We start from the raw sequence: 21,646 nt of genomic DNA on the forward strand, positions 1-21,646 counted from the left end.
GCTTGTTGTTTGTCATTTCTCCGATCACAAATGCAGACATGGTTTTATGTTTACGCGGCGCGATGCAACGCAACGCTTAAAAAGACAGTATAAGTCATTATAATCATTAATTATGTCCCCACTGGATGCAACAAATGCCTTGTTTATAATGGGTTTTTATTGGTTTTGTCTCGTGGCCCCAGACATAGCATCACAGTATGGCAAGGGGTTTTCCGTCACACGCTTGAGGAATTCGGCCAATCACAACGCACTAGATTGCTGGCCAATCAGAACACACCTTGCTTTTCAGAACAATGAGCTTTGTAAAAATCGACTCTTTTCAGAAAGGCGGGGCATAGAGGAGAAACAATAATGTACAGTGTGTGGAAAATAATGTGTTTTTTGAACCTTAAACCGCATAAACACATTTCATTAAACCAAATACACTAAATAATTTTATTTTTTAGCAATGTCATATGACCCCTTTAATGACATGGATTGTCTTTCCTACCGTTCTGGACCTTGAATGTGTAAGTTGCATGACTGACTGTAAAGGGACAGGAAGCTCTCGGATTTCATCAAAATATCTTAATTTTTGTTCCGAAGATGAACGAACTACGAAGGTCTTACGGGAGTGGAACGACACAAGGGTGAGTAATTAACAACAGAAGTTTCATCTTTGGGTGAACTAAACCTATAAGACTCCGCCAATGGATCCAAAATTATGTCATATGATTCACTTGCATCCAGCCAAAAACTGTGATAGGCTATATAGCCTACTATTAACACAGGTGCATAATATTGTATTATCTGAGAATAAAATGACCTACTTGATTAAGTATTTGAAGTATTTCAAATTCAAAATACTGTCTCTGAAAGTATTTAATTACAAATTACATTTGATTTTTTTTTGTCCAGCAAAATACAAAGTACAAAATACTCAAAAGTAATTAAATACATTTATTTAAAATACTGCCCATATCTGGTATCCATATATATATGCATTTGGGGTGCATCGTTCGTTACACCGTTATATCTACTAAAATACAAACAGCCTCTCACAGAATTTCATCTGTGTAATTGAGTCGAACTTTGAAATAGTAATCAAACCGAACTCTGACAAGCTGGATTGAATATTTCTGTCCCGTCGGGTCAACATGGCACGCTTATCTCCAAATCGACGTGTTGCAGCGGCGTCCGCATCGGATTTCTCTGCTAAAGAGGCGTTGAACTCTAGATATGCCTTTGGTCACAAGCCAGACCGGCGATTCGCCGACTCAGCTAGATCTGGGTCCATTATCTTTGCCCTGATATAAGATCGATGTGATTAATCTCGGAAAAAAAAAGAAATAAATATCCAAGCCCGTTCTAACCCCCTCGCTGCAACGAGCCACTGGAGAAACCTTCCCGGATCAGATGGCCGCTCCTCCGTTTTTAGAGCGCGCAGAACAATGAGAGGCTATAAACGGTACAGAAATCTGCATCCTATTAGCAAATGAAGAATTAAAAAATACAAGCCCACAGCGTTAAAGATCTCTGCCAGGAAGCGATGGCTACTTGAGGATTTCTCTGACAAATTTATTAAAGACCTTTATCACTTTACCATCATCAGAGAGAATAAATAAGACATAAAACATTTTTTTTCACATAACACATACAGGAGCCACGGCGCCTCTCAGCCAAATGTTTCCAACAGAGTGAAATGAACAAGACACGTCTTAAAACACACAAATGCATAGAGGAACTCCTACTGAATAGAAAGAGACAACAACAACAACAACAACTTGTCTATCCCTGTTGTGAAACATACAAAGTCTCTGTGATCATATTGTCCAAGAAGGTTGTATAAAAATAAAGACTCCACATTGATAAAATGTTATATAATGTAAATAGACAATTTGGCAACGACCAGACACTTTGACCAAAACTGGTGATATCACATACACATCAGGAACAGCAATGATGGATGATTTCATCTTTCTTGGTGTACTGTAACTGACTTGAATTCTCATTTTCAAGAAGAAAATCAATTATTTTCATCATCGTATAATTAAAAGTTATGGTCTAGGTATGGAAAAAGTTGGTGAAAGCTCTCCTCTCAATGTTGTGTCCTTGTAGAACCAAACAGAAGTCCAAAGCCGAGACTTTTCAGGTCAAGTCTTAGGTCCATCGCTAATTGATTTCCAACTCTTCTGCCATTAATAGAGAAGATACAACGTTCATCCTTTCTGTAATCCCTGTCCACTAGTGGAGATCTGCTCTAGGTCTCTTTCCAAATGTGCATCTTCAAAACTATCAGAACTGGGCATGATCCACTTCATCCAACCAGGACGCCGGGCTTGCAGGGAAGTCCGGGTACCCACCGCTGCTTCCCGTGGACAAATCAGAGCTCGGCCCGTTTCCCCCGCCCATCATGCGAACCCCCGGAGTCATGTTCTGGCCTCCACTCTGACCTACCATGGGCAGGCCAGACTCTGGATAGACCAGGTTGGAGATGAGGGGCTGGTGTCTGGGAAGAGCCTGTAGTGAGCCTGGAGACTGCGGGAGGCTGTAGGGGCTGCTGGCTTGGATGTCGTGGTACTGCTCCTGCGAGGGGATGATGGCGCCGTGCTCCAGCGGGAAGGGTGGATGACCTCCGCCCTGACGACTCAGAGACGGAGAGCTTTCACTCAGACTGCTGTAAATGCCGTTGGAGTGACCCAGCTCTGACATGGGCGGCTCGTCTGTGCATAGAACATGGCGAAGGGAAAACTTAAAGTGAGTGGTAGATTGTTCATAACACAACAATTCAGTTATGTTCAACATAAATGCACTCTTAAAAATGAAGGTTCTTTATTGGCATTGATGGTTCCATGAAGAAACTTAAAAACTTTATAGAATCCATGATAACTTTCCATTGGAGAAAAGGCTCTATAAAAATGTTCTTAAGGTTCTTTTAAAAACTGATCTCTAAAAGATTCTTTGGGGAACCCAAAATGGTTCTTCTGTGGCATTGCTGCGAAAACCTCCTTTTAGAACCTTTATTTTTAAGAGTGTGGCTCTTTGTGATGGACACCAGAATTACGACCAAAAATCTCACTGAAAAACTGGCATGCAATATGTCTAAACTCTCACTTTTCCCAATTATTTTCTAAACAGGCTTTTCAGAAAATTACTCAATAAACAGTTCTATGCCTTAAATCAAATTAACTGGCTTTGACATTGCAACATATGAGTCAAAGCAAAAAAATAAAAAATTTAAAATCATTCATGAACACTTAGGGGTGATGAATGAGGTCCTTGGTTCAGAGAACCACTGATCTTAAAGTTTGTATTTGATACTATATCACACAGTAGTTATATTTGTGCAGTTTATTCTTATTTATTTACTCAGTTATCTTGGAGCAAACATACCTGTGAAAGAGACCTCAGCATCGCTGTCCATGCCCTCCTCCTGAGTGCTGTCTTTGTCTGATTTGGAGCTGCCACGTGACCTCTTCATGTTTCTGAAGTACTGACCCCATCTCTGCCTACCTGCATCTTTTTTCAGTCTTTTCTCCTTTGCTCTTCTGTTCTGAAACCAGACCTGTGCAGAGACGTGGGTTAGGTTCACACCTACCTGATCATAGAAAAAATTGAGGCACCACTGTAAAAAGTTGTAGTAAAAAAGTACAAAGCTATTTCTATCTGACATGAGCCTTTTTTTAACATAAAAATAATATAAAAACTAAAACCCATTCCTCAATGTTTCGATTTTTCTTCCGTTATTATTATTTGTTTTTCATATAGCCTAATTAACATCAATACATGTACAAGCGAAGCAACATAATGACATACTGGATAAATTTACGCACGCATTTATCAAAACGGAAGCAGAAAGGAAATAAGCGTTAAAATTTTCAGTGTGACGCATGAATATAATCTGTACATTTTCTGCATGATTCAGTGACACTCACTGCGTTCGACTTTACAAGAAATCGAGACAGTATTTCATGCAAGTCAGTCGAGCCGCTGTCTTTAAAAAAAAATAGTAGAAAATCTTCTGCATGAAATAATAAAAGGTTACAGGCTAATGACACGAGTGCATGAGGCACTATAAATAACAGGGTATAATACAACAACTGTATGAAATATATGACACTTGAATACATAAAACAATAAAGGTTATAATGACACGAGTAAGGCATTTTCTTGTGTGAATAATAGCGTAAAACATAACGGAATAATACATAATGAATATATTACATGAATATTATAATTGAATAGTAGCCTATATTATAGTCAGCTGGGCTACGCGTGTTTTCCCATTTGCGAGATGTTTTTTTTCTTTAGTATTATTAATGAATATTTTTCATTTAGTGTCTTAATTTCAACTCCATTGTCAGTTCACCTAAACAAATGTGTTTCGTGTGGTAACATTTATTACATATCACGAAACGACTATAAGTTACATTTTAAGGGTGAGATAAATAACCGGGCGTTTTCGCGGTGTAGTTCTGTTGTGCTCATGCACTGGATCTGAATGGACTGAGAAAGAGCTGTAGTAGGTGTAATATATACAATAGGCTATGTAGATGTTACCTGCACCACCCGCATGTCCAGGCCGGTCTCTGAGGACAGCTGCTCCCGTACGTGTCGCGCGGGTTTCGGTGAGTTGTTATACGCGTTCTTCAGCGTCTCCAGCTGTTTGGCGGTGATTGTTGTGCGCGGGCGTTTTGCTGTCGAATCCGCCTCTGTAATATAAGAAACACATTTTGATTTACACAAACGAATTTATTTATTTATTATTCTACAACTATAGGCTATATATTTATGCTAATTGAGACGGCACCGTTAAGGCGTAATACGCTTCTTAAATTATTCTATTCTGTTTTCTAAGGCACTGAAGGTCCGAATTAAACATTTAGAATGCAGCTATTCAGTGTAATGTAAGTTTATCTGCTCAATGAATGACGCTCAGGGTCTCTTCCAGACCCCGTTCCTAAATAATTCACAACGACCGTTCCGTCTCTGTAATATAAGAAACATCTTAATTTAACAACGCGAATTTATTTCTTATTAGACATTAGAATTTATTCTTATTTCGAGATTTATGCACGTTTTTATCATCGATTCTATTCTATTCTATTCTATTCTATTCTATTCTATTCTATTCTATTCTTTAGGCCTAAAAAGTTTTTTTTTTTTTTAAATTTCAGCGATGGTTCCATGACGAATCTTTACGGAACTTTTCCATTGCGCAAACGGTTCTTTAGTTGTGGAAGGTTTTTCGATTATTCAAATGAAGAAATAGTCTCTCTCTCTTCACACTAAGAAAAAAGGAAAACATTTTAAGAACTGTTTTTTGGGGGAATCAAAAATTGTCCTTCTGCGGCATCGCTGCGAAAACCCCCTTTGAGACTTTATTTTTAAATGTCTATTCTATTCTATTCTATTCTATTCTATTCGACTGAAACACCTTTATTGAACGCTCAGAATGCACATATCCATTGATGTGCAGTGTAACGTGGGTTCATCTACTCAGTGGATGACACTAAGGGCCTTTCCAAACTTCATTTCCAAATAAATCACTAGGCAGTCTGATTTGTGCAGTATTAAAGCGCTGAATCTGGCTGAAAATGGCCCCGAATGCAGATTGTGTCTCTCTGACTCCATAGATCAGCTCTAGCGCGTGTGTTCAGCGCTCATTAGAACGCTTCTGTATGGCGTTGGCACTTATCGATTTGGAGGCTGGCGAGTTCGCAATTACCTGAGCCGGGTCAAATGTTTATGGACGAGCCCATGACCAGCGAGATTAAGCTCAGAGTTGAAAGCGGCCAATCAATGTGAGGTCATCGAATAAAAGAAGTAAAACAATTAAGACTTTGGGAACTGCGCTTGCTCAAACAAAACAGCGTTTGAACTAATTTCTCTGATTTTCTCTTTTAAAAACAAACACATGTTCTTAAAAAAAACGATGATATGTGCATGCCATGTACCTCTCTGTTTGGCGGTCTCATAATCGGCTTTACACACCAGTCGACTGTCCTCCATCAGGTAATACTCGTCACCTGTGGCCAGCTGCCTCTTACAGACGATACAGGCGAAGCAGTGCAGGTGATACACGAAATCCTGCGCCCTCCGGACCACCTGTGTCGGCGGGATGCCCTGCTGACACGCGGCGCACTTGGTCCCGAATCTCCTGGGGGCAAAATACAGGCAAATACCGGTCAGTTGGCACCCGAAGCGTGGGTGTGAACGATATGAAACTATATATGTGCTGAAACATGAAGGACTCACTTGAAGAAGTCGTCTTTGCAGTAGACACCGTCGCCTCGACTGAAGCATTTGTCGGCCAGCTGAGACTGGCAGTCGTTGCATTTCAGACATTTGCTGTGCCAGTGTCGATCTAAAACCTTCAGGATGAAACGATCCACGATGTGCTGGTTACAGCCCGCGCAAACCGGAATATCTACAAGTAGAAAATACAAGAAAGCGGTTAACATCTAAAATACTCTATCAGAGCATCATGAACCGTTTCCCCCAATAACAACAAGAACAGAACAAACAAAAACAAGAACAGCAACAACAACGCTATTTATATATATATATATTAAAAAAAGTATATATATATATATATAAACATTTAACAGATGACGGCTATATGTTGCCCTGACCGGGTAATGTGGTTTTACTTACTGAACACATATCCATTAATATCCACAAATAACAACACAAGTCATTATTTTTTGTCTAGTTGTATTATGACAAATACGCCATATTGGAGGATCGAAGAGAAAAGTTCTGCTTTCAGCAAAACACCAAAGCACATAATTTCATCGCGATAATATTTCCAACACCATATGGCTGTACCTTCCGTTTTATGCATAAAAAAAAAACACCTTAAAAAAATCACCTTAGCCTTCACTTGGAAATGATCATTATTCTGTTTAGTATCCAAATAGCAGCAAAATCAAAACTAAAGAGCGATCAAATGACAAGAAATAGATGGAATTAAACGACACATGTAACTTTTATAAGTGGTAAAGATCATTTTAGCGTAATACATATTATTATAATTATTATTTGATTAATAATTCGATATGTACTGTATTGTTGTTGATTTGTTGTTGTTATTAAATGAATAATAATAATTAAATATGTACTGTGTTATTATACAATATTACAGCATATGAGCACAGTTTCATGATAAATCACAATGCAACTCAAGGTCACAGTAAACTACTCCAGTAAAGCGACGAGCTCTTATTAAAGTAATCATTCTCTTTAACAACGTAAAACTGAGAACGTTCACTTTAATGTGTTCACTGATGTAAATCTAAAGTCTGTCTTCGTATAAAAAGCTTAAAAAAAAAACTCGAATAAAAGGCAACAACCTTTTCATTACACACAGATACATAAAGCACATCAAATGAAATCAAGAGCATGAATAAATATAACAATAAATACAACACATTTATTATTATTATTATTATTATTATTATTATTATTAACGTTGTTGTCTCCAAAACAGCAGTTTTCATGAGGTCATGTTAATAAGCAAATGCTAAATTTCGCAAACCCTAATAAGAGCTGTAACCATATAACTTTCACAAATATCCAGAAAACACACCTCTGATTACATCTTTTTTTACTGTATCACATCTGGTCATATTCTGATTGAAATGAAATGAAACCACTAACCACTCTCTCCTCGAGATGTTCTTGTTAGCCATAATAACAGCGCAGTAAGGCCGCAGCGCGTTGTATCTGGCGAATCAAGTGTCTTTGAGCGTGTAGCTGCTTCTCTGACATCAACACACACGTCATGAACAGGTGCACAAGTACCTATCAATTATTCAATCTGCCAACAGCAGCTCTATTAGTCTATAAAGGACAGAAACCTCCACTTTTTTTTCGTTCAAACAGTAGCTTCTGAAATAGTTTCTGTCCCCCTGCAGCCTTCACTCAGAACTGTTTCTGGGCAACTGTCATTAACTCTCAACACTCACTGTAATGTTTTTCGTTTTCTAAAATGTATTTGTACACCAAGGACGTTCCATCTATAGATAGCCGAGAACAAATCAAACACCGATTTTGCACCTTGATATCATTCATGCGCGTCAAAGTCCAACATTAGAAATATTTGAAAAGAAAACAATTGTGGAAACAGGAAGACGCGGACATATGTTGTTGTGAGCCGCTGTTTAAGATTTAATCCCACAGAAACAAAATCATTCCTAATCCAGAGTAGACCTATTCTCCAGCGCAAAAAGCGTTTCACGTGCAGGAGAAATATGAATTCTGTTGAGAAAAGATCTACTCCACATTAACAAATCAGATACGCAGTTACATCTATTAAACACAAAGAGCATTAAAAAGAAGAGCTCCCTTAAAACTGCATTTTTTAAATGCAATGATAATTAAATTGCAAGCTTTCAGCAAATGTGCAGCTCACGCAAGAACAGACTAATACTGCGGTGCTTCATAGTTTTCTAGATCTGAAGTGAAATCAAACATTCAACTGCAAGACTCCGTGCTCTGATGTCGGCTGTACCTTTCCGTAACTCCTCTCTCTGCGTGAGTAAAGCCAAGAGCATATGATGAGAGGACGGCTCTTTCGGCGAATCCCGAGCCTCGTTCTGCTCCATTTTCATTATTCCGTTAAAGAATGACAAAACGCGTGCGATAATAACTATCTGAGAGTTGACAGAAGACGCGCGCGTGTCATAGACAGATCCACACTTTCTGCGTCTTGTGGCACTTGATGCGCAATAGAAACGCGCCCCGTTACTCTGGTGACTGATAAAACAGATGAACATCACCTAGACAAGACGGCGTTCCTGTGCTAACGTCCACATAGTCCTTTTAGTAGTTCTGCGTTAGAGACGTAACTTCTACTCACAAATGTTTTTCACGCTATGTGCCATAAATGTGTCATATGATGCCTTCAGCTGTTCCCATGATGGGCAACAATTAGTTGTGAATGATGGCGACTGTGTTTCCAACGCATGAACATGCGCACCTGACAAATCTCCATCTTGATATGGATCTTAACTATTTAAAATACACCCTGCAGCAGTGCGTAAAGCAAATAAAGCCACTGGCAAAATACAGCCACTACAGCTGCAATAGATAAAGAATGCACTAGAAAGAGTAAAATGCGTTGTGACGCTTGTGTTTCTAACGAGAAAATGCATTCATAAATTTTGCACATCGAAACAGCTGTTTACTTAAAAGTTACAAGTCTCACGGGAGTACATATTAGTGTCTGAATTATTTCCGACAGACATTACAGGATGAAATTGGCGTCATTTAAATAAAACAATTTCTACGCTTGTCGTCGTTTTTCTTCTTCTTCCTTTTTTATGCTCAACTGAATGATACAACTGCATCTGCTTTTAGTAGACAAGAAATCTTGAGACTGATGCAAACAGATAGTACTAAACTTAAATAGGCCTAATGCAAATTTCAAAACGAATTAATGATTACAGTGTCCATTTATAGAAAGTATTTCACCTGGTGTGAACACAAACAACAGAAACAGAAATGCATGCTTCTAAACAGTGCGCTTTGTATCAACCTGTAGTTTGGCGTAAGGCTTTTGCTTCTTCAAAGCGGAAAATGAATGTCCTTTTGAGATGCACATAAACTGTGAACTAAATCCAGATCATTCCATTTCTCTACATTGATTTGGGTCAGACAGCTGTTTGCTGTAGGAAAGAGAGGACAGTTGTGTGAAATGCTGATCGAGCTGCTCAAGCTCCAGATGAATGTTATTGACACTGATCTGCTGTGTCTGGGGAAATCAGCTTTAGTGCCACTGCGGCCGCTGCATGATAAACTCAAAATCAATGCCACATTTGCCTGGATTTCCACACGTTATAAAGCACATATATCGGCGAAAGGTGCTGCAGTGTTCCTCCTTACTTTCAGCTTCATCATTTTTATGTCATATTGACCTGTTCATCTTTGATGTAACAAAATCTCGCGTCTGAAGGCGGGGCGGAAATATTTTTGACCACATAATTTGGACACCACTACAGCTATAGCGGCATAATTTCTATTTTATTTTAATTAATAAATAAATAAATGAATTATTATTAATATAAAAAAGTGACTAATATATTTTACAGTGATAATTTTGCTGCTTATATATCAGACCTGTAAGTGGACCATTTATATAATAATCTCTGAAATTTACCTGTACAACAGACTACTGTAATGATTTTAGCGAGTAACATAATTAACAACTTGTAGTTACCGTGTAATTACTTTGAAGAGCAGCTAATACTTAGGCTACGTACTGTAACCTTAGTAATAAATAGTTATCAACATATGTGTAACATGACAATCGTTAAATAGTGTTTAAAACTGTTAAAGAAAACCTCTCTCCAAACCTCTCTCCTCTCAAAAACAGAATGTGTTGAAAAAACATAAATATGTCTTATACTATCAGTTTAACTCTCCAACAGCCCTAAACCGGGTCTCCTCTGGTTCAGGTGCTGCACCTGTTGAGGGGAACCCGATACCTGCTGGTCTGTTTAAAGGGCGCGTGGATGGAGACTGTCCGTTCGTAGGTCTCTCATGACAACCGTGACCTCTCGCGCTTTACATCTGTTCCACGTTGCTTATTACAAATTCATACGGCGTCCGACGGGCGAATGTTCGGAGCAGGAACAGTCGTTAGTTTGTCGAAAAAGACAACTTTTTCAAGACTATCAATATAAGGTGTATGTGAATGATGAAAATGCGTATAAATAGCGCGATTTTCTGTTTCTATTTGGCGTGCTATTTTTACGCAGAAATTGACTTTGGCGTGCATGTGATACGCACGTGTTTGACGTGCATATAATACGCAGTTTTTGCGTGCATATGATTCGCAATTTGTTGGCGTGCATATGACATACAGTTTGGCGTACATATAATACGCACCTACCCCACACCCCTAAACCTAACCATCGCGTATCATATGCACGCCAAAGTAAATTTCTGCGTATAAATAGTACGCCAAATAGAAACAGAAAATCGTGCTATTGAAACGCACTTTCATGAGATCGGGGTAACCATACACTCTTCAGAAGGGTTCATAGGGTTCAACCATCCATAACACCTTCAGAGTTCTTGAGCTGAATGTTACGGTTCTTTGGCGTTAAAAAGTTTAATAATGTATTTATAAAACACTTCTTACATTTAAAGAAGCCGGGAATAAAATTCTATAAAGGTCTTATAGGATCCCCAGTGACATTAGGCTGTACTTATCAAGTTAATAATTAAATTACATTTTTTAGTGTATGAAAACACTAACATTTCTCTGTTTGAGTAAAGGATAAAAATGCAATTACAATTTCCACTCAAACAGGCCGTCTATTGCGCGTTTATCATACATATTACAGGCTTTAATAGTTTATTTTGTAATTATTTACGGCGGATTTTTGCTCTTGTGTTTTTGATGACGTTTCACAGCTAATTGGGAGCTTGTCAATTTTCCAAACAATATCCATGCTAAACAGCTCAAAGGAATCTGCGTTAAAATGCTGTAGAGAAATAGCCCTCTTACCTTGACTCGAGCTGTATCTGTTGTAATTTCCAGCATTTTGACAGCTTGATCCTGGACGTTCTAACAACATTATGACGAAAATGAATATAAACTACCAGTAGATCAAAATATGTATGGTAAAGGAAAACGAAAAACAATCTATGACTGTTTAAAAGCAGTGGAAAAATGAGCTGCCCAACAAAATAATGCACAGATAATGAATGCACGGTCCCTCGGTGTTTCGGGGCTTTAACAACTTTTCAAATGTCTAGATTGAGTCGCTGTGTTGTTCTGGAGGTCGGAGGGAGGAGGAATCCTGATGACCTGCAGTTGTTTAGCATCACAAAAGCGCAGGATCGGAGCGCGTCACGGCTCTGTGTGTGTGTGAGTGTGTGTCTCTGTCCGCGGTGCTGAAGGAGTTCCTACAGAGGCGTGAACACACCGACCAACGTCCCCACCCACCCCGCCTCCACACGTGTGTGTCCGAATCAAACGTTCCTCCCGAGCATCTCAAACGGAACGTGTCCATGTGACGGCCAGAGACTGACTAAAGATAAAAAACATCTCGGGATAGGCGGACAGGCAGCGAACAATTTCTGTTTCCAGTGACGATTCAGGTACGTTAATTTTAGGCCATGACAAATGAAATTTAAGAATTATAATTAAAGAGCGTTCTGTTGAAGTTCTTATAAGATTATCAAACAAAATGATCCCTGTCACGTTCTTGGAAGGTCAAATTATGATGAGTAAAATTAGATCTATCTATCTATCTATCTATCTATCTATCTATCTATCTATCTATCTATCTATCTAATCTGTCTGTCTGTCTACTTAAGTTTCGTTCAACAAGGTCGGCACAAAAGGATTTATCTTTAAAATTAAAAGTAACCAAAAATAACGTCCCTACAACTGTCTGTCTGTCTAAATTATGATTATTCTAAATTATTCAAATGTAAAGCAAAAATGACATAAAAAAACAATATATAAATAAAAATGAATGAATGGATAAATACATAAATAACAAGTTTATACATATTATTGAGAAAATAATGAAAAAAAGGTACCGCATGATACACCAGAAGACATGCATGTAAAAATATCTGTATATGAGAGATCAGTTCCTGTATTACAGATCAAATTAAAATATATTTTAAATGGTCATATCAGACATGAGATCAGAAAATGATGGTATAACAATAGTTGATAATGTAATATTAAATGATCAGTTGGTCACTTTTTAAATTGTCTTTTGGTGGCATCTATGACCCACCACACACACACACACACACACACACACACAACCATCCCATTGACACACACAGAAACTCAGATGCACCCTACCAATACACTCCCTCAATCCGTCTCTACCAAGTCTGAGCATCTCAGCTATTGTGTCTGTGTTGTGCCTCTCGTTTCACTTGATTTCAGTAAATTGCTAAAGCGTTAATGCACCTGGGGCCCACTTACAGGGCCATTTCAATTAGGCTTTAATAGAGCTCTGTGGCATTTGCTCCAGCGGCCTGGTGGCAGAGCTTCAGCTCATCGCACACATGCAGGAAACAGCACGTCCTCTGAGATCAGTGAGAGACACTTGAAGATCCTTGTGTTGTGAAGAGCACATAGCAGATCAAAACTATATATTATTCTGGAGTGGAACGTCCAGCTTTTTTAAATGATTGTGCATTTAAGGGCTGTGAACATCAATGGTCTGCACAGACGTCTCTTTGTGAGGACCGTCGGGAGATAGAGTCATCTGGAGGAACAGGACCAGATGAAAGTGGATGCATCATATTCCAAATAAACCAAAGCCATGCCATCGACTGTAGTTTCTGCTGTGCATCTTTTAAAGGCATACTTCACCCAAAAATAAAAATTGGTTGAAAATGTCCTCACCCTCAGGCCATCCAAGATGTAGATGAGTTTGTTTCTTTATATGATTTGGAGAAATGTAGCATCACATCACTTGCTCACCAGTGGATCCTCTGCAGTGAATGGGTGCCGTCAGAATGAGAGTCCAAGAGCTTATAAAAACATCACAATAATCCACACCACTCCAGTCCATAAATTAATATCTTGTGAAGCCAAAAGCGGCATGTTTGTAAGAAACAAATCCATCAAGTTGTTATTAATTTCAAACCATTGATAAAAGACAAGTCCATAATCCATTATAACACTTCCTCCATTTAAAAAGTGGTCTGGTCTGAATCAGGAGAGAAATCTGCAAAGAACAAGCATCGTTTTCAAGCCAAATCAACCCAAAACAGCTCTAATTTTTTTTTTATTATGGATTAAGCATTATTATAGATTATGTATTTTGACCAGAAGCAACAGTTTAAAGCAGGGGTCTCCAAAGAGGGCCGGTGCCCTGCAGAGTTTTGCTCCAACCCTAATTAAACACACCTGAACCAGCTAATAAAGGTCTTACTAGGCATACTAGAAACTTCCAGGAAGGTGTGTTGAGGCAAGTTGGAGCTAAACTCTGCAGGACACCAGCCCATCTCCAGTTTGGAGACCCCTGATTTAAAGTTAAAATGTCTTAATGATGGTTTTGTTTCTTACAAACACGCAGCTTTTGGCTTCACAAGATGTTCATTGATGGACTGGAATGGTGTGTATTACTTATGGATTATTGTGATGTTTTTATCAGCTTTTTGGACTCTCATTCTGACGGCACCCATTCACTGCAGAGGATCCATTGGTGAGCAAGTGATGGAATGCTACATTTCTCCAAATCTTATAAAAAAAAAAAAAACTACTCTAAATCTACATCTTAGATGGCCTGTGGGTGAGCACATTTTAAGCACATTTTCATTTTTGGTGACCTATTCCTTTAAAAGCAAGGCCAGGAATTTAGTGGCTGTGTGATTTGCAAATTTCGTTCATACCACAGGCAGCAAGCACACTATTCAGTCATGCTGGGTTTATGAGCAATATAAACTAAATCCACTCGCATACATAAAGATGGCAACCTGGAGTCCTTCAGCATCTCTTGCCTCTTCATAACACACACACTCGCTCTCATCTAGTGTTGTTGTAAGTCTTAAATTCTGTCCAAGATATTATCTATTCTAAATCTGCTAATATTTTGAAATGCATCATCATATAATAGTGCTGAAAATGAATGTGCCAGAGGGGTGGATATAAAACAGCAGGTGCACGGAAGCACAGACCACAAATCAAGTTAATAATCTGTAATGATGACCTGTGAGTATTGAAAGGCAGATCTGAAATATGATGATTTCCCTTCCTTTACTTCACTAATGTATATGCGCTCTAAATATCCTAAGCAAGATTAACGAGTTTGCTAAGAAAAGCCTGATTTGCTCTGTAAATTCAAAGTGAGGCGTGGAGCTTCTTTGCATACGTAAACGGCACATTACTGCATGTGGATATTGATTGCAGGATAGTTATGAATTTACAGTATGCTTGAGGAACAGCACACGCACAGAAACATAGCGACGGTAAGAGCTGCCAACAGCCATGAAACTATTACAGAAAAAACAAGAGCAGAACAATCTCCAGAAAAATCCTGACTATAATTATTGCTGTGTGCATATTAGTCACTGTAAACTTAAACACTGCTTAAACTTTCTTTATACTACAGACGGATGCTTTTTTCTTAAAACATACACAATTCAACTCCAATTTAATCATGTTGATAGTTCACCCAAAATTGATAGTTTATCCAAAAATAAAAATTCTGTCATCATTTACTCACCCTTAAGTTGTTCCAAACCTATATGAGTTTCTTGCTTCTGTTTAACACAAAAGAAGATATTTTGAAGAATGTTGGTAATCAAACAGTTGCTGGTAGCCATTGACTTCCATAATATACTGTATATACACTGAACAAAATTATAAACGCAACACTTTTATTTTTGCCCCCATTTTTCATGAGCTGAACTCAAAGATCTAAGACTTTTTCTATGTACACAAAAGGCCTATTTCTCTCAAATATTGTTCACAAATCTGTCTAAATCTGTGTTAGTGAGCACTTCTCCTTTGCCGAGATAATCCATCCACCTCACAGGTGTGGCATATCAAGATGCTGATTAGACAGCATGATTATTGCACAGGTGTGCCTTAGGCTGGCCACAATAAAAGGCCACTCTAAAATGTGCAGTTTTATCACACAGCAGAATGCCACAGATGTCGCAAGTTTTGAGGGAGCGTGACCCACCATAAATAATTACTTTGTAATTATTTGTATAATTTATAGCAATTTCTGAGTGAAAATTGGTTTAAAGTAAATCCTACATTGTAAAATTTTGATTTTGATTAAGATTTTTTTGGGGTACGCTTTAAAAGAAAATCATGATACATGATATTAATTCAGTTTTTCTACTCCAAAATTTAATGTCTCCTTGTAATAATATGTCAAATTTACCCACAATTTCTAAGGGAAAATTGTTTATCCAACTAATATTTTTCAGTATATAACATGCAACTTCAATATTTGTGCAAAGTAAGTACACTGTAAAAAAAAAATCCGTAAAATTTACGGTAAAAAAACGGCAGCTGTGGTTGCCGGAACTTTACCGTAAAAAATACGGTAGCAACATTTTAGGTTTTACGGTTTTAACTTAAATTTACAGTTAAATACCGTAATTTTATTAAGTGATATTGTGCTGACCATTCAGAGGGTCAGCGGGTCTGGACGGGTGACACCATTGAGCTTTTTGTTCACTAGTGTCCTACTGTAACTGTCTGAATGTGATTAGCTGTGGTGCACAACCCTGTTAAACAGAGTCAGCAGTGATACCAGCTCATTCATGAGTGTGTCAGTCTGATATTTATCTTTTTTCCCAAACAATTTTTTGGTGGGTTAATTAATTTTATTCTTTGCATATTCATGATATTAGGTCAAATCTGCTGTTTTTGTTTTGTTTTGACTCTGGTCCACGCGTTCCTGACTGCCCAACCGCCGCCCGAGTGTGCTGACCATTCAGAGGGTCAGCGGGTCTGGACGGGTAACACCATTGAGCTTTTTGTTCACTAGTGTCCTACTGTAACTGTCTGAATGTGATTAGCTGTGGTGCACAACCCTGTTAAACAGAGTCAGCAGTGATACCAGCTCATTCATGAGTGTGTCAGTCTGATATTTATCTTTTTTCCCAAACAATTTTTTGGTGGGTTAATTAATTTTATTCTTTGCATATTCATGATATTAGGTCAAATCTGCTGTTTTTGTTTTGTTTTGAAAGCATACACTTCTGTTCAAAAGTTTGGGTTCAGTAAATGTATACCTTTTTTCAGCAAAAATGCATTAAACTGATCAAAAGTGACAGTAAAGACATTTATACTCTATTTCAAATAAATGCTGTTCTTTTGAACTTCTATTTATCAAAGAATCCAGAAAAATAAAATGTATCACGGTTTCCACAAAAATATTTGGCAGCACAACCGTTTTCAACACTGATAACAATCAGAAATGTTTAGAATATTAGAATAATATTAGAATGATTTCTGAAGGATCATGTGACACTGAAGACTGGAGTAATGATGCTGAAAATTCAGCTTTGCTCACAGCAATAAATTACATTTTAAAATATATTCACATAGAAAACATTCATTTTAAAATTGTAATAACATTTCAGAATTTTTACTGTATTATGTAAACAAATAAATTTGCTGACCAGAAGATTCTTCTTTCAAAACATTAAGAAATAATACAGACCCCAATCTTTTGAACTGTAGTGTACATGAAAACATAAAAATCAACATGATTATGTACAAAGAACATCACAGCAGCATCAAACCTTGCTCAGCTATTTGCCAGGTTTTTTTTAGTATCATTGAGATACTGCTATAGTTTTTGTTGATATTTTAAATCGGTTTTTATATTTCCCATTTTAATTTTATTTAAAGATTCAGTCATTTCGTTGTGTTTTCATCATCATTATTATTATCGTATAGCATTGTCATTATTGTTTTGTAGGTTTTTGATTATATATACTGTATATGTCTATATATTTTGTATCATTTTTTATTTCAGTATGTTATTTTATTTTTATTTTTATTTATATTTTCTTTTTTTAAGTAGCAATAATGTCTTATGGGTTTAGTTTTAGTTAACTATAGTTTACAGTTTAGTTAGCTGTTATTTGCAGACTCAAACCCTAGACGGGTGTTTGGTTTGATGCAGGATAAGTGCATCTCCAAAACTCCAGTCAGTGCAGTGCGTGTCTCATCAGACGGCAGCAGGTCTGAGATGCTGCTCGGTTCAAAGGGCGACTGCACTTCTACTGACATCAGCCTCCTAATATTGAGATGCTAATGATGAAGCACATAATGGCACAAAGGCAGAATGCTGTGACTCTCTCCAGAACAATGGCCTTTAGCTCACGGCCGACACATTTACAGCCCAGCATGTGTCGCTGGCTTTATCCTCCAACAATACGAAGCCACAACTGTCCACCGCTGAGGAATCTCTGTGCTTTCGCTGGGCTTTTTATTCCTCAGAGCAACTGCCCCATATTTCAAGTTGCTTTGAGTGACCCTTAAGACCCTTCTTTATTTTGAGAAGTTTGTCTAAAAAAGCAAAGACAACACGCATCAGGTCAGACACATTATGAGAGGTCAAAGTTCAAAACCCTTAAGAGAAGTTAACACTTCCTTCTGGAGCGGCTGAGCTCTTGGTCTGATCTTTTACCTGCAGAAAACAAACAACAAATGCAGAATATTTTTACACAAGACTGAATCTACGGTCATCAATATATATTAGGGCTGCCAAAATGGCTGAAAAACTAAATTCGATTTATTAACTTAAATATGATCAAAATTCGAATTTTAAGCGAATTTAACATGCATCATTTCAGCTAGGGTGAAGAAAAGCTTTTGGCTTCTCTCCTGAGGCCACTAGAGGGCGCATCAAGCAAAATATTACTAATGCACGTTTATTCAAAGCATAAGATAACATGACTATCTGTGAAAAAAGTGCATACTGTTTAAAATAATGTTTATAAACCGTATCACGGTTTCCACAAAAATATTTGGCAGCACAACCGTTTTCAACACTGATAACAATCAGAAATGTTTAGAATATTAGAATAATATTAGAATGATTTCTGAAGGATCATGTGACACTGAAGACTGGAGTAAATTAATTTTATTCTTTGCATATTCATGATATTAGGTCAAATCTGCTGTTTTTGTTTTGTTTTGAAAGCATACACTTCTGTTCAAAAGTTTGGGTTCAGTAAATGTATACCTTTTTTCAGCAAAAATGCATTAAACTGATCAAAAGTGACAGTAAAGACATTTATACTCTATTTCAAATAAATGCTGTTCTTTTGAACTTCTATTTATCAAAGAATCCAGAAAAATAAAATGTATCACGGTTTCCACAAAAATATTTGGCAGCACAACCGTTTTCAACACTGATAACAATCAGAAATGTTTAGAATATTAGAATAATATTAGAATGATTTCTGAAGGATCATGTGACACTGAAGACTGGAGTAATGATGCTGAAAATTCAGCTTTGCTCACAGCAATAAATTACATTTTAAAATATATTCACATAGAAAACATTCATTTTAAAATTGTAATAACATTTCAGAATTTTTACTGTATTATGTAAACAAATAAATTTGCTGACCAGAAGATTCTTCTTTCAAAACATTAAGAAATAATACAGACCCCAATCTTTTGAACTGTAGTGTACATGAAAACATAAAAATCAACATGATTATGTACAAAGAACATCACAGCAGCATCAAACCTTGCTCAGCTATTTGCCAGGTTTTTTTTAGTATCATTGAGATACTGCTATAGTTTTTGTTGATATTTTAAATCGGGTTTTATATTTTTTATATTTCTTTTATTTAAAGATTCAGTCATTTCGTTGTGTTTTCATCATCATTATTATTATCGTATAGATCGTATAGCATTGTTTTGTAGGTTTTTGATTATATATACTGTATATGTCTATATATTTTGTATCATTTTTTATTTCAGTATGTTATTTTATTTTTATTTTTATTTATATTTTCTTTTTTTAAGTAGCAATAATGTCTTATGGGTTTAGTTTTAGTTAACTATAGTTTACAGTTTAGTTAGCTGTTATTTGCAGACTCAAACCCTAGACGGGTGTTTGGTTTGATGCAGGATAAGTGCATCTCCAAAACTCCAGTCAGTGCAGTGCGTGTCTCATCAGACGGCAGCAGGTCTGAGATGCTGCTCGGTTCAAAGGGCGACTGCACTTCTACTGACATCAGCCTCCTAATATTGAGATGCTAATGATGAAGCACATAATGGCACAAAGGCAGAATGCTGTGACTCTCTCCAGAACAATGGCCTTTAGCTCACGGCCGACACATTTACAGCCCAGCATGTGTCGCTGGCTTTATCCTCCAACAATACGAAGCCACAACTGTCCACCGCTGAGGAATCTCTGTGCTTTCGCTGGGCTTTTTATTCCTCAGAGCAACTGCCCCATATTTCAAGTTGCTTTGAGTGACCCTTAAGACCCTTCTTTATTTTGAGAAGTTTGTCTAAAAAAGCAAAGACAACACGCATCAGGTCAGACACATTATGAGAGGTCAAAGTTCAAAACCCTTAAGAGAAGTTAACACTTCCTTCTGGAGCGGCTGAGCTCTTGGTCTGATCTTTTACCTGCAGAAAACAAACAACAAATGCAGAATATTTTTACACAAGACTGAATCTACGGTCATCAATATATATTAGGGCTGCCAAAATGGCTGAAAAACTAAATTCGATTTATTAACTTAAATATGATCAAAATTCGAATTTTAAGCGAATTTAACATGCATCATTTCAGCTAGGGTGAAGAAAAGCTTTTGGCTTCTCTCCTGAGGCCACTAGAGGGCGCATCAAGCAAAATATTACTAATGCACGTTTATTCAAAGCATAAGATAACATGACTATCTGTGAAAAAAGTGCATACTGTTTAAAATAATGTTTATAAACCAATTATAATTAAGTTGCTTATACAGCTATAAACAAAACAGCATCATGTATGCATAGTTTAATACAAAGGGCCGAAAGCCAATCACACAGAGTGCATTTTTCATTTAAAAACATGAGATGCAGTGGGATGGGGAAAAACCCTGCCAGTCTCGAAATATGTGATTTCAAAGTTGAACTTGCATTAATTTTACATGGCTTTCTAAACATGCTGCTCCTTTGTGCGAGATGCGAGTGCAATGGTGATAGATGTCCCTCTAGAAAATGTGCGAAATATGCGTTCTTGGTGAACGGCTTGCTTTCAGTTTTGACGTAAACAAGATCTTCTCCGTATTGATGTTCTCTTTTCCCGCAATATTTGTAATGAACAATGCAGCAGCGCCGCATCTAGCGGCTTCAACTGGATAGGCTAAGAAAAACATTAAAATGCAACGACACTTACATTGTCATCGCATCTCGTGCGCCACTGATAAGGCTGCCTCCTTAACGCACACCAAAAACGTTGCATTCGAATGTGGATTTTTATTTTAAATTCGACGAATATTCGAAATTCGAATTTTTTTTGACAGCCCTAATATATATATTTAAATCAATGCGATAAACGAGTTACGTCAAACGGAATCTAAAAGTACTCAAGAAGTAGTCTGATTATATTACCAAAAAATGTGTAATGTAATTCATTACGTTACTGACTACAATTTTTGTCATGTAATTTGTAATCAGTAACGGACTACAAATTGTAAGTAACCTACCCAGCACTGATCACAGTAAATCAGAAATGCAAAAGTGTCCTGTTTCAGCCTATACATATTACCCAAATCCAGTCATTCATTATTTGACTTTTGGTATGTTTATATAGCACATAAATCAAGTTTTAATTTATAAATCATTAGAATAAATCATTTTAAAGCAAATGCTCTTTAGCATGCAACACATCCAGCGCCTTCAGTCAGCAGATAGTCTTTCAGAGAATCATCAGAGCAATGTCATCAGAGACGGATCACAGCAGGACCGACTCATATAATGATGGATGTAATGAATCAGCTCCAAAATGAATGGATTTATTATTTGTAATTCATCCGCGGCATGTCAGTGAATCCGGGACAAATGTGCTGCCATGAGGAGCTCTGGGGTCAGCCGTTTAAAAGCCTGCATTCTTCAGCGAGTCGTTATTAGATGTCATCAATGCCGAGCCGCTCTTGATTAGAAAACAATTCATCTAACGCTCTGCAAATCACACAG

The 21,646-nt window shown here is 37.4% G+C and overlaps 1 protein-coding gene across 1 annotated transcript; it reads right to left on the reverse strand.

The window, feature by feature from the left end:
* Positions 1-2,047: 2,047 nt before the first annotated feature.
* On the reverse strand, positions 2,048-11,855 carry lhx3 (LIM homeobox 3). Its single transcript, XM_016469051.1, has 6 exons — positions 11,498-11,855; positions 6,238-6,409; positions 5,937-6,139; positions 4,540-4,691; positions 3,373-3,544; positions 2,048-2,702 (listed from the first exon to the last, which is right to left on the reverse strand). Exons 1-6 carry the CDS (start codon positions 11,565-11,567, stop codon positions 2,275-2,277), a joined length of 1,197 nt encoding a protein of 398 aa, XP_016324537.1. The 5' UTR covers positions 11,568-11,855; the 3' UTR covers positions 2,048-2,274.
* Between the last annotated feature and the right edge of the window lie 9,791 nt (positions 11,856-21,646).

Source organism: Sinocyclocheilus anshuiensis, unplaced genomic scaffold (genome assembly GCF_001515605.1).
Source record: "Sinocyclocheilus anshuiensis isolate Anshui unplaced genomic scaffold, SAMN03320099.WGS_v1.1 scaffold1045, whole genome shotgun sequence".
Classification (NCBI taxonomy): Eukaryota; Metazoa; Chordata; class Actinopteri; order Cypriniformes; family Cyprinidae; genus Sinocyclocheilus; species Sinocyclocheilus anshuiensis.